General features: G+C 49.5%; 6 protein-coding genes across 6 annotated transcripts; 3 read left to right on the top strand and 3 right to left on the bottom strand.

Moving 5' to 3' along the window:
* Positions 1-109: 109 nt before the first annotated feature.
* On the top strand, positions 110-1,609 carry BO87DRAFT_439966 (uncharacterized protein; the record flags this gene model as incomplete). Its single annotated transcript, XM_025627950.1, has 1 exon — positions 110-1,609. One exon carries the CDS (start codon positions 110-112, stop codon positions 1,607-1,609), a length of 1,500 nt encoding a protein of 499 aa, XP_025478002.1.
* Positions 1,610-2,390: 781 nt separating this feature from the next.
* On the bottom strand, positions 2,391-3,869 carry BO87DRAFT_439953 (uncharacterized protein; the record flags this gene model as incomplete). Its single annotated transcript, XM_025627949.1, has 4 exons — positions 3,512-3,869; positions 3,205-3,460; positions 2,585-3,154; positions 2,391-2,540 (listed from the first exon to the last, which is right to left on the bottom strand). The coding sequence occupies exons 1-4, from the start codon at positions 3,799-3,801 to the stop codon at positions 2,391-2,393; spliced, it is 1,266 nt and encodes a 421-aa protein (XP_025478001.1). The 5' UTR covers positions 3,802-3,869.
* A 340-nt stretch (positions 3,870-4,209) lies between these two features.
* On the bottom strand, positions 4,210-6,151 carry BO87DRAFT_378028 (zinc-dependent alcohol dehydrogenase). The gene is made up of 10 exons (XM_025623709.1): positions 6,099-6,151; positions 5,607-6,035; positions 5,493-5,544; positions 5,358-5,439; positions 5,284-5,305; positions 5,144-5,224; positions 4,995-5,088; positions 4,890-4,940; positions 4,586-4,842; positions 4,210-4,518 (listed from the first exon to the last, which is right to left on the bottom strand). Exons 2-10 carry the CDS (start codon positions 5,836-5,838, stop codon positions 4,334-4,336), a joined length of 1,056 nt encoding a protein of 351 aa, XP_025478000.1. The 5' UTR covers positions 5,839-6,035; positions 6,099-6,151; the 3' UTR covers positions 4,210-4,333.
* Positions 6,152-6,382: 231 nt separating this feature from the next.
* BO87DRAFT_408013 (ADP-ribosylation factor family protein) lies at positions 6,383-7,860 on the bottom strand. Its single transcript, XM_025626115.1, has 5 exons — positions 7,529-7,860; positions 7,414-7,452; positions 7,265-7,348; positions 6,857-7,180; positions 6,383-6,795 (listed from the first exon to the last, which is right to left on the bottom strand). The coding sequence occupies exons 1-5, from the start codon at positions 7,601-7,603 to the stop codon at positions 6,769-6,771; spliced, it is 549 nt and encodes a 182-aa protein (XP_025477999.1). The 5' UTR covers positions 7,604-7,860; the 3' UTR covers positions 6,383-6,768.
* A 139-nt stretch (positions 7,861-7,999) lies between these two features.
* Positions 8,000-10,826, top strand: BO87DRAFT_338055 (putative chromatin remodeling complex subunit (Arp8)). The gene is made up of 4 exons (XM_025620581.1): positions 8,000-8,316; positions 8,375-8,453; positions 8,555-8,960; positions 9,013-10,826. Exons 1-4 carry the CDS (start codon positions 8,274-8,276, stop codon positions 10,642-10,644), a joined length of 2,160 nt encoding a protein of 719 aa, XP_025477998.1. The 5' UTR covers positions 8,000-8,273; the 3' UTR covers positions 10,645-10,826.
* A 153-nt stretch (positions 10,827-10,979) lies between these two features.
* BO87DRAFT_417218 (uncharacterized protein) lies at positions 10,980-13,259 on the top strand (the record flags this gene model as incomplete). Its single annotated transcript, XM_025626798.1, has 4 exons — positions 10,980-10,998; positions 11,081-11,176; positions 11,239-11,571; positions 11,639-13,259. The coding sequence occupies 4 exons, from the start codon at positions 10,980-10,982 to the stop codon at positions 12,883-12,885; spliced, it is 1,695 nt and encodes a 564-aa protein (XP_025477997.1). The 3' UTR covers positions 12,886-13,259.
* Between the last annotated feature and the right edge of the window lie 39 nt (positions 13,260-13,298).

Genomic DNA, 13,298 nt, shown 5'->3' with positions numbered 1-13,298 from the left:
CAACCTGTATAGCTAAACGCGGATATAAAACAGACACGATGTCTCAGTTTCTACCAGGGTTAGACTATATACTAGAAGCAGCAGTGATAACAGCTACAATCGAAACACCATGGAGAACCTACCAACAGAGATTCTCGGAATGATAGGGAAGTTCATTGCCTTGGACATAGATGGAAATTGCGAAAAGATGCGGAGATCGACCTTGCTTGCTTTGACTCTGTGCTGTCGGAAATTCCACAAGATATTCGAACCATTACTCTATTACCATCTTGACCTGGGATACGGCATCCCCCTGACCGACGCCCACATCCATCTCGTTATTCGTCTCTGGAATCATCCCGAAGTGGCAGACTGGGTTCGCAGCGTAAAACTGTTCTGGTACTTCGACGAAAATATACCAGTGCATGACGCTAGTGACGAGGATATTGATGAATTTGCGAAGTTCGTGCCCAGAGCACTAAACAAGATACTAATGCCAGGTGAAGCGTTCACAGACGAGTGGGAGAAATGCCTGCTCGAATTCAAGATGGAGGCTTGGTTAGGAGTCTTGTTTGTTGGCTTGACGCATCTAGAACGCATTGAATTTGAAAATGAAGACTCAGGTCTTTTCATCACCATTCTATATAAAGCCGCAGAGCGAGAGCAACCCTTTCATGAAACCCCACCATTTCCTTTCCTTCGAGAGGTCATTGCTCACTGCCAACTTGAAGAAGGAATAACCGAAGTTTTCCTCACTCCATTTCTCTATTTCCCAAATGTCCAGTCTATCACAGGTTCTTCGATCTCGGCTGAATATAGCAGTGATGATGGGTGCCATCTCTACTCTCACGAACCACCCCTCTCAGTTGGTCCCATAAAACAGATTTCGTTGGGCGATGTCCGGATGTGCACCGGAATGCTCAAGTGGCTTCGAGTTTGCAAAGAACTGGAACATTTCTCAATCGAAGCCTCACTTCACCCAAACGCAGAGGTGACTGAAAGACGCTTTGATACTCAAAAACTTTTTCAGGCTCTTCTTCCATTCAAAGATACCCTCAAATTTCTCAGCGTGACATATGATAAGCAGTACAATTCTTGGCTTGACATGAGCGGGGGAATCCCTGTTTGCGAGGATAACATCCCGTTTGAGTCCTTCCAAGAATTCTCTGCCCTTGAGCATTTGACTGTTCGGCATGCCCATCTCGTATCATTTTTTTCGCACGCTGCTATCAAGAAACCTAGCATTGGTCGGCTTGTTGACAGGCTTCCGAGCTCTCTGCAAACTCTTTCTGTCCAAGACGTTCTCCCCGATAATACTGGTCTGCTGACGGAACTCTTAATGGTTGTTCAAGATCGAAGTTTGTTTCCTCACTTGAAGAGTTTGGAACTCAGGGACAAGCCTCTGGGTTCGCCTGTATCAGATGATGAAACGATACCGGATGGAACAACAGTGGGTGGGGCAGCAGCGGGATTGAATATGGCTCTCGTAAAAGAAGAAGCCGACAGAGAATATGCGGATACAGAAAGGTTGAGGCGGGAATGTGAGGCTAGAGGTATCGACATGCAATGGTTTATGGAAGGTATGTCGGACAGCGAAGACGAGGGTGAAGTACATAATGCAGGACATTAAGCCAAAGCTATCGTTACTCAATGCACACCTGCCTAAAACGGCAAGCGTCCTGATCGGAACAGTCTGGTTCCTGGTTGATGATTTGGACATCGAAGTCTTGAAAAGTCATTCAATGTTATAGTTCGCAGTGGAGTCTCATAGAGTATCAAGAGTATCTTCTGCACCGGTCACCAGGCCGAAATTCTGCTATGCACTAGCACCCACTGAAGCAACATATTCATCTTCCTGCGAGAAATTTCCCTATTAGATGATCACGACTTATAAGCAGTATATAGTGCTCAATCGCCACGGGCCGACTTGATGCTGCGTGACTCTATAGACGAACACCAATCACTCACTTTTCCTGCTCTAACTCCCACTAACCACCTCGTGGTACACACGGTAGATGCGTTTCAATTGTTGAAGATAGGGTGTTGAAAAATTAAAAAAGCATCTTCCAGCCAGCAGAATACTAACCCATGAAAATCCGCTATGATCTTGACAAATAAAATGACATATACTAAAAGCAACTAGGTTTGGGCTTGAAGGAGACAAGGTACATACTAGGAAAAATGCATTAGTAGATTAGCGATAGTTGCCCTTTGGGTGTAGCAATCTCGATGATCAAGCTTTTCTCTGCAATCATACTATTCGTTTGTTAAGCATTTGCCAAATTCGACGGTTGCAAATTCCTCCAGCTGAACTTTTTAGTACGCCCAAAAATTCTCCATATTTGCTCCAACGCCCTCACAGTCTCAGAGCCTTTTTGTATCAAATGAAGATAAACCGTAATTATCCATACTCAATTGTCGCAATGACCACAGTACCCGCATTCTTTGTCGCAAGCTGTGAAGTCTTTTGGGGACTCGGAGCCATATCCAAAATCGTAAACCTCATGCTGAGGGTAATAATTGTCACTAGGACTTAACCATACCGAAGGCTCCTCGTCAGGCTGTCTTAGTTAGCGGGTGTCATATAACAATTTAGATGCATTACCTCTTCATTAAAGGCACTCTGGATCACGCTAGTATTCTGATGACTCCAGTCATCTTCATATTTCTCATTCGCACGCAATGATTCTTCAAGAAAGTCTGCACTGGGGAAAGAATCCAAGACTCTCCGGACATGACAACCGTGCTTTGATACCCAATCAACCCCACTGCCAGAATCAAGAATCCTAGTCACGATTTGCTGGAACCTGTCCCGACCTGAAACTTTTTGTTTCGTAGTCAGCTCACTTTCTTTCATTGCAGGTATAACCAAGGCTTCTACTTCCACGACATTGACCTCATCGTCGACAGAAGAGTCGAAACAACCACAGAAAAATACGATCATGTTGGAACTGGTAAGCCCAGAAATCCAAGAGGATTCAAGCTCAAGCCCGAGATCAAACTTTTGATTGAGCCAGTCAAGGCACAGTAGGGATAGGAGATGGTTCGACCTGAGAGATATCCGGTCTGGCGGAAGTAGGAACCTCAGCACACTCTTCAAGGCCAAATTGTCTGGTTCGGCAGCTGGAGGGATCATTTCAAATGACTTTGAACCCGTTCTCTTTGCAGAGATATCCTAAAACCTTTTCAATGATCTGACATGCCCTGTTAGCTGAGATGGCTGACCTCAAGTGATCCTGCTATAGGGTCATGTTGTTTTCGAACATATGCTGCGCCTTGGCTTAAATCAGCCTTATATTCCGAGCTCTCGATCCCTATTCTTAGTTCCTTCATTTGATGCTCTTTCGTTCGAAGTGCTAGATCGATATCTTGGGATGGTCGTGCGAGGTTGACCCGCCAATGATGCGAAATAGTAGGATTCCTCTGGTAAAGATTGACTTCATAAAACTTGTTGTGTTTTTCACATCTGAAGTTCTTATAACTTCATGATCTTAACAATATCCTGTTTGAATTTTTGATCGTCATCACATACGAATTCAGTTTTTCGAAGTTCCAATCAAGTAAATCTCCTTCGGCAACTTCCACGAACTGGGAGCCAGCCCCCGCTGGCGCGAAATATCTGATGGACTCCTGTGGCCCAAAGTTGACCTGTCTTACAAGCTGTACTGCATAAGGAGCGGTGTTGTCCCGTACTGAGGTCAAGTCCAGAGTGGGAGAGGATTCAAGCTTGGTCCACTGCATGAATGCCTCGAATTTGTCCTCGTGATCGAGCTTCTGTGGGCGGTACGGATGTATAGATGGGCAACAGAATATCGAACTCATTGTGACGATAAATACGTATTGAAATGGACAAGCTAAGGGGTTCTTCACATAAGTCCAATCTTCCTGAAGGTGAAGTTCAGATAGTGTAGGTGCTGGTGGCGACTCTATCAGCGAGGGGCATTAAGATGCCTCGTATTTATGCTCGTATTCCTGGGGATATGTGTATGGTATTGTCAAAATGAATACTGATCAGCTATTTGAAAGCTTGAAGACCGTCTTGTGATTTATGACAGAACTAATAGAAATGAACTGTTTGGAACGTTATAAGTCGCCCCCTGTTGGCTATTTGGCCCCCTCTTAAATTGCCCTTTTTACTCCGTACATCACCACGAAACACATCACCTGAGCCAATAGCTCTGGAAAATGAATGGCTAATATTCATCGTCAGGGCCGACAGTTTGGCCGACAGTTCGTTGCTATGGCTTGGATATAAACATATCTATGTACTGTACTGTACGTCGTACTGAACGTGGCTTGTCGTCAAGGCGAACCACAATATCTGCATGTGATGATAATGAGCAAAGTCTCCGGTTTACTCAGGAATGCGCACAACAGCCCGTCCTTCGATCTCAGATCGCCCCAGTCGCTGCAGGACATCATCGATGCAGTCGAATTCAAAGCACTCAATATGTGCTGTCACATCGCCTCTTACAGCCATCTCCATCAACTCTTCCATCTCCTCGGCGGTTCCGGCAGAGTTGCCAACAATTGTTAGTCCTGTTTCATGTCAGCATCTGATCGCGATTGATTGAGCTAGAAGAAGACAGTGACGAAGATATATCACCTTTCACAATCATCTCAAATGGCGTCGCCGGTAACCTAAACGGCACACTTGGTATACCGACGCATACCAAAACACCCAAGCTGCGAAGCATTTTCATACTCTGCGTGTATGCTGGCTCATTATTGGCTGTGCAGATGACAGCATGCGCACCTAGCCCTGAGGTCAGAGCCTTTACTTCACGCTCTACGTCGTCTGTTTTGTAGTCTAGGAAGGCGTGGGCTCCTAGGGAGAGGCACAGCTGCTTTTTCTTCTCGCCGCTATGCTGGGTAAGCTACAAGACAATGCGATAATAGTAGCACCATACCTGTCAATTGCAATGACTTTGAGTCCCTTCTTAGCAGCAATCTGAACACCCCTTATATGCCGTCAGCTTTATCTGCCGGGAAGAAACACCTGCAGATGCACATACATATGTCCTAGGCCTCCACCTGCTCCAGGAAGCACAATCCAATCTCCGGGTCGAGTTTTGGTCTTCGTGATCGAGGAGTACATGGCGATGCCCGCTGGGGCGAGATTAGCTTAGATATTTCGATATACCAGGCGACCAGTTGTACACACCGCACAAGAGTGGTGCAGCTACGTCCGGTGCTAGCTCAGGAGGGATTATAGTTGCATGAATCGCAGGACTGACGACGTATTCTGAAATCCAAACACTGGTCAGTAAGCAGGTCCAGAGCCGAAAGATTAACGATACTCACGTTGAAATGTCCCTGGGACATTCTGCCTCTAATTAGCATACCCACAACAACAGAGCCTAACAGTATTTGCCTACCGCTCCAGCATTCTTCTGATACGGACACGCCGTATTATTGATAGCGCAAATCTCACACTCCAGACAGGAGCTATACAGCCATCTGCAAAACCACTCAATCAAAATCTGCCTCCGTACATCAAGAGCCGTACGAACCGTATCCCGACTCTTCGTCCCATCCACGTTTGCTCGTCGAGACCACTGCCCACTATGCGCATAATAGGTCAGGTATAGACAAATGCAATCGAGGCAATTGCATGAGACATTTACCTTTCACCACCTTTCCCACTCCTTCATGACCCGCTACATCCGTCAACATCGGAGTTTCCCCGCGCACGCTGTGGACATCCGAATGGCATAGTCCGGAGTACTCAAGCTTGACAAGGACCTCTCCCTCAGTAGGTACAGGAATCGAACGGTCATTTATAATCTGTAATCTGGAAGTGGCATTTGCCCCAGAAGGTGGGAGAACAGCTGCGATTTGGGTTTGAGGAATAGCCATGTTGTATGTAGTAGTAAGTGAAGTGGTTGCGGAGATGCGGAGCAAGGCTGGTGGGATGTTGCGGGGTAAATATACTGCTTTGGATACACAAGATTGACCTCAAGTGACCGTTATAGACCAAGACACTGAAGAGGTGGTGCTGGTTCGCATCCGAGGAGTCTGACTTACCTCTTGTGCAAATCAGATGGGAATCACTAGTATGAATGATTTATTCCTCGTCGTGCAAGATTATCTATCTGAAGGCTGATCCGGAGCTATAGTGAACTAGTATCGGGACTGATACGTGCTTGGTGAGCGATAGGCTTGGAGTTGATAAGGAGATTAGAGATTGGAGATTGGAGTGTTGCTATCTACTCTCCGCCAGTCGCTTTGCGATATGATCAAACCCTGTTTTGCTGGGCGTTCTTCGTGGCTCATTCTTCTGTTCAACCCGGTTAGTTGAGAAAATCATGTCTACGAGCTAGGCATGGAGTCACATCAGAGTGCCCATATTATTGAAAAAACCATATTATATTTAGACTTCTTCTGGTTTTTCCGCTTGAATGACATTTCTAATATACACCTGGGAGCACCTCTTAATATCCTTTGGCTAAAGTCTTCACATCTCTGCACCAAGGCTGGACGAACCCTGCAAATTCATCCTAACCATAACATAGAGCGGCGTAAATCATTGCTGTAGAACACATCCAGTCATTTCAAATAATTATGATATTATACTAAGTGTGAAGGTTTCGATATCAAAAAGGTATACTGTATAAACGACATGAGCCCTGAACAGAGTTGCAAGAGAAAAGAGGATGTAAAAGTGGGGATAAGTGAAAGACACCAAGGAAGAACGAGAAAGCGTTCAGGAAGCAGCCGATCCCTACCACCTAGAAGCGAGAACATATATCCGAAGAAATCTATAAGATGGTACAATAACACCGTCGCTCATGCATTTTCAGACTGTAGAGTTTGCTGTGGATAACTGGTCAGCACTTATCCAGGGTGAAGCAAAGGAGCGTGAGGTTGCACATACCACCAGCCAATCCATGCCTTCGTTAAGACCTTTACCGTCGATAGCAGAGCATGCGACGATGCTCCAGTTTCTATCCCGGAGCTCTCCCAGCTTGAGAGCCTCTGATATCTCGCCGGCACCTTTGGCGCCAGGCTGGTCCTGCTTATTGGCGAATACCAACAGCGCCGCATCACTAAGCTCCTCCTCATTCAGCATGGCCGCTAGTTCGTCGGCAGCCGTACTGAGACGTTCAATATCTGTGGAATCAATGACGAATATGACAGCAGCCGTGTTCGCATAGTAGCAGCGCCAGTAGGGTCGAATGGACGTTTGACCTCCGAGATCCTGGACGACAGCGGTACGTCAGCAACCTCAGTTACTCTTTCCTTGCCAAAGAGCAATCATAATAATCTTGCAGCGTTGACTCACCCAGACATTGAAATTCAGGTTGCGATACGTCACCGATTCGACGTTGAAACCAATGGTTGGTATCGTAGTAACAACTTCACCAATCTATTCTTGGCACATTAATAACGGCCTCTAGCTGACAGTCAAGCAGCTCGCAAGACTATACGCACCTTGAGTCTGTATAGAAGGGTTGTTTTTCCGGCGTTATCCTAGAGATGGGAGCGCGGGTTAGTATGAAGCTCGCTAGTAGCTGGATGCCTAGTGCCAAAACATGGATATACCTACCAAACCGAGGATGAGGATGCGAATCTCCTTCTTCGTCCAGAGGAAGGACCACATACGAGACAAGGAGCCTCCCATGTTGACAATTTTTAACAGCGACAGGAGCAGAGTAACACTTGGACAGAGGGGAGGGCCGCGGAGTTGGGACAAGAGAATGACGGACTAGCGAGAGATATTGCGGAGGGAGGGTCGGGCGTCGAGCGGTGGCGGAGAGGATGCGGCGAACACGAAAAGGACTCGCTCCAAGCAGAGGGCACCAGCCGAGGGGATGTTAGGAGATGTAGCAGGTCAACGAAGGGTCGATTTAACGGAACTGAATAAAACACAGCTTGACACGAGACAAGGCCACGATCAAGAGCTGACTAAATGGCATGGAGGGATGGTTGGTGGCCATCATTGGCCCGCGGTCTCCTGCCGATCGGCCTGGCCCAAGCTCAAATCAACTAAGGATGGAACTTGAATGGGGATGCGGTTCACTACCGCTCGCTCGCCGGTGTTGGTTTCCCATCATTCACATTGTCGTCGGATTCCTGCCTCTCCTTCCCTCCCTCCCCTGCCACGACACCTTTCGCTCCATCATCCCTCTTCCCCTTCCCCACGCGCCACCTCACCGTTGGGATGCACCTGATCTGAATCCGAATCTACTCCTTCCGACATCCTTCGCGATCCGCTCGCGATTTGACCCGGTCAACTTTCTCTCACTCACACCCTACTCAGAGATCACCGGCTGCCGGTCCAGCAACACATCATGGTCGGCAAGAAGTCGGGAAAGGCTCTCCTTCGGGATGAAGGTACGTGTTTAGCGGACCAACAAGCGATTATGCCTTCTCTGCTAACACACCTGCTCAGGCCTGGAGCGGACCGATAATAATATGGAACTCTCCAGCTGGCCGCAGGTTCCTCCTATCAATCAAAAGAACTACTACACGTACGTCGCTATACCTCCATCTTCGATACGCAGTTTGGTGACTACTCTGCTTGCGCCCTCTATCCGCCCACCTTCAACGCTGACAATCATTTCCTTCATAGAGACTATCTGAAGCGCGATGACCAGTATCTGGCGTTCAGACTACAGAATGAGGAGAATCGAAATCGGATGGCAAAAACGGCCAAGGACCGTGATCGTGCCCTAGCCATGGCAAAGGCCAACGACCTAGGGCTGCCAGAAGCAGATGCGGAAGATGGCGATACCAACATGGAAGATGCGGAGGACACTGCTACGGAAACAGTAGGCTCAAAGGTTATTGTTATCCACGTGGGTAGCCAAAACCTGCGAATTGGACTGGCCAGCGATGCTTTGCCCAAGACTGTGCCTATGGTGATTGCGCGAAAGGCTGCTACCAGCGAGTCCGAAGACCAAGAGGAACCTTGTCCCAAGCGGCTGAAACTGGACGATGGCTCAACCATGGACCCGGAGAAGATGTTTGGCCCTGAGGTTTGTTTCTCGCCTACTCTAGCTCATTGTCTTGGCTTCTAACCCGTCACAGTTTGCTTCCCAGTATACGACGATGTCAGCGGAGCTCAAAACCCACATGCGACAGAACAAGCGTCGAACACTGCCAAACTCCAAGGAAATGGTCGTCAACTTCAACCGGAGGACCGTGCCAGAGACTATTTCAGAACACAACGACCCCATGCGCGTGGAATGGACCGAGATCCCTGACCCGGCACCCGAATACATCGTGGGACAAGCGGCCCTGAGGATACCCGATGATTCGAAGCCTCGCTATAAGCTTTACTGGCCAATAAGGCATGGCTGGTGCAATGAGCGAGATTACGATAATAAGCGGCTTCTCTTCCTTGACATCTCCCTCATCTTGGAGGATGCTTTCAAGACCCAACTGGGACTCACCAGCAAAAAGGATTGGCCTCAGTACTCCTGCGTCTTCGTTATCCCTGATATCTACGAAAAGTCTTATGTCACCCAAGTACTCGAGTTGCTCATGAGAGAGTTCGCCTTTGCACGAGTCTGCTTCATCCAGGAAAGTCTAGCGGCTACGTTCGGCGCCGGATTCACCTCGGCTTGCGTCGTCGACATTGGCGCCCAAAAGACTTCCATATGCTGCGTCGAGGAAGGCATGTGCGTTGAGAACTCTCGCGTGAACCTGAAGTATGGCGGGTTGGATATCACTGAAGTGTTTATAAAAATGATGCTTTACGACAACTTCCCCTACTCAGATATCAACCTCTGGCGTCGATACGACTACCTGTTGGCAGAAGAGCTCAAAAGGAACGTTTGCACCATGAACGAAGCGAGTGTATCGGTGCAAGTTTTCGATTTCCATCTCCGCGTTGCTGGTCATGATACCCGGAAGTACTCTTTCAAGGCTTACGACGAGGTTCATCTGGCGCCGATGGGCTACTTCCAGCCGACCATTTTCGATCACTCACAGAAGCTCAAGGGACGCAGAAAGCTGATTGCCCGCTCGGTGGATATCTACGACGGACAGCCTAATGACCCGACATCGGCCGCCCAATCACTTATTCTTTCCAGCATCGCTCCCCCTCCCACTAACGGCCAGGTGAACGGTGATGCGCAGTCGAACAACGTGGACGTTCAGGCTACCCCCAGCCGGGCCCAGCAGTTCAATGCCCTGAGTCGCGTGCAAGAGCTTGAAGCAACTCCACGATCTTCAGTCGCTGGCTCCCCTGCGCCGGAAGCAGTCGGTACACCTCAGGCCGGCGCTGCTACCCCTGCCCCGAGCGGACAAGGCCAGAGCACGTCGCAGCCCCGTGGCCCCACTGTTGAAGAGAGGGACGACATTCTCCCGGTATACCCTCTGGACAATGCGATTTTGACCTCTATCGCTCAGGCAGCCCGATCGGACGAGCGTAAAATGCGAGACTTCCTCGGCGGTATCATGGTAGTTGGAGGCGGAAGCTTGGTCAATGGATTCCACTCGTTCCTAGAGGAGCGTCTACAGGCTCTGCGACCAGCTTTCGCTAAGGAGATCATGATTGGCACACCGCCGCGAGACCTTGATCCGCAAGTTGTTGTCTGGAAGGGAGCGAGTGTCTTCGGCAAGTTAAGCGGAACGAATGATAGCTGGATCGGCCAGCTGGAATACGACCGACTGGGACATAGGCTCATGGCATACAAGTGCATGTGGGCTTACTGATCTTCTGCCTTTCCCAGAGGGCTATGGCTATTCCTGATCTGAAAGGTGGTGTTGGTATGACACGGGAACACTGACACAATTTTGTAACTCTATTGAATTTCAAGCTAGCTTTCTGTTTGATCCACACATATCCTGCAGCCTAGGGTTACAGGCATCAAATACGAATAATGACAAGTGAATGGAACATTCTGTAGTATGATACAAGATTCACGCCCAACTTCCTTTTAGACTGCAATCCAACTATAACTGCGCATGCTCGGAGCATCCTTTCTCCGAACCGTCATTCACGTTGACTCACGCTAACTTTGCTAGTCAGGCGGTAAAATACTGCAGAAATGAGCCGGCCACCCCCATGTAAGTCTATCCTGCATCTCGATGCTCGCAACCGTGCATACTGTTTGTCGGTGCTCACTGACTGCGTTATCGCCTCCTTAAGCTCCCAGGGAGTTTATAGTGACTCTTCGGCCCCGGAGAACTCCTGGTTATCTTGTGCCTACCTCTGAAATTCCCCCGCTTACCCTCCCAGAGCCACGTAAGTTTCAACGAGCTGTCGCCGCGCGCGCAAGTTGGGAGCTCCACTAAAGTGTGTTACAGTGTACAGTTCACCTTCCTCTGACGACGCTGAACCAAAGGAATTGGTGCTCTCCGAGTTCCGAGCGAGCATGTCGAAATCCAAGGACAGCAGCTCCTCCGGGGGCTTTCACCAGGAGTACATTGCTTCTCTCCGCTACCGAAATGACCTGCCGCCTCCGGATATGCCCCCGAAGTTCCTCGATATCCCACATGAGGGCTTGGACCGTTTCTTGACCCCGGGATTTGCCTCCAATTTGGCTCGTCGCGAGGAACCTAACATTGATGTTGACGCGGAAGGTGGTATGCCAATCGACTTGGTCGGTATTCCCGGGCTTCACTTGGGTGATGAGAGCGGTATGTATTTCGGCTTGCATGATCTGATCTTTATTAAATTGGCGGCTGACAATTGTTGGAAATTCAGCGATTATGGCCCCTGAGAATCCGGAACCCATTGACCAGGCTGATTTGGCGCTTCTGATGACGCCGGAGCAGCTGAAGAACCCGGCACCGAAGAATACCAACGTCAGTTTCCTTCGCCGTACGCAGTATATTTCCGCCGGTCTTCGGGCGCCTGATGGCCCCAAGGTCGCTCCCATCCGGACGAAGCGCGGGATGGACAGGACCAAGTCGCAGGATGACCCGACCTACATCAAGAAATACCTCCAGAAAGGTTTCGATATTGCGTATCCTCACAGCAAGCACGTCGGTGAAGATACAGCTAGCAAGATTAAAGGCCACACTCCTACGAAGCTTGAACACGATGCATGGGCCCACCCAGTGCACCCTGATAACCCTAAGCTGAAGCCTGTCGGATTCTATCCGCTCCTCCCCGATCTGGAAGGATTCCCGGACCCGGGTGGTTTTGTCCAATTCAAATTTGACAAGGCGCCTGTTCAGGATGTCTCTGGGAAGAGAGACAAGCGCATGGATGTGGCTATACTGCTTCCATCGGCACCAGAGGAACGCGTTTGCCAAGAGCACAACACGAAGGCGGCCTTGTATAAGACGAACCCCAACCTGTACCCTGACCCAGGTCCTATCCCATGGGATTACGATCTCTATCTGCCTGAGAAGAAGGATGCGGCCAAGAATGTTTCGGCAAGTCTGCGCATCACCAACCCGGACCGCGATAACGAAGCGCTGTACACTCATGACGGAGCCGACAATACCAAGTTCCACCGCTTCGACCGTGTCCGCACCTACGCTACGAGCGCTCAGACTTTGGGCAACGACCAGAAGCAGAAGGACATTGCATTGACGCTCTTTGACCCGGAGGAAGTGAAGGATGGAAAGCGCGACGGTCTCGACTCAAGGCAAAGGGCCGCGTACTACTACCCCATTCTCGGAAAGACCCGTCTCAAGCCTGAGAGAGCCCGCACCATCGCTCAGGCCGGTCTGGCACCTGCCCGTCCGAAGACCAAGGAGGATCAGGTCGATCAGATCCAAGTGGTGGTGCGCGATCCCGACGAGGCAGAGGTCTACAAGCGCTCTCTGCACAGGGCCGCCATTGACCCGAAGTTTGCCGAGTCGATGCCTCCACCCCCTGAGAACCCGGAGAACGATGCCGAACCAGCCAAGCATGAGGAAGATGGAGGCGAGCACGACGTCGACCGTCAGGCCTCGCCTGAAGACGCGCACGACGATGCTGGCAATGATAGCGACGAGTAACTGGCTCGGCCTTGTATCATATTGCATCCTCTAGGCGCAATGACGGCGGCAGGCATGCCTTCCTGAGTGTAACTTTTGCCTATGCATTACAGTTTACATACCCTTTCATTTGTCATTATGCTAATGTTCCTTGGACTTGTTCACATTGCATGGCCGTCTCCGAAAGGGGTCCGCGCTGCCAGTCGCATTGATGGGCTGGTTGGCAGGTATCGGAGTCGAGGCAGCAAAAGGCGTTGTGTGGCATGATCATCTGGAGTTACGTAGCGAGAGTTTGGTTTTCTTTCATTGTTGCGGCCGTGCAAATGCACAGAAACAGGCTGCCCGGGCGATTGATGTACATCCCGTAAATACTAGTCAACAATCTATGATCCTGCACGAAGAACATGCTCCGTTTGTCTGTCTTAGTTTCTACG

Source organism: Aspergillus neoniger, assembly GCF_003184625.1.
Source record: "Aspergillus neoniger CBS 115656 unplaced genomic scaffold BO87scaffold_23, whole genome shotgun sequence".
NCBI lineage: Eukaryota > Fungi > Ascomycota > Eurotiomycetes > Eurotiales > Aspergillaceae > Aspergillus > Aspergillus neoniger.
This window is presented reverse-complemented; position numbering and strand designations above follow the sequence as displayed.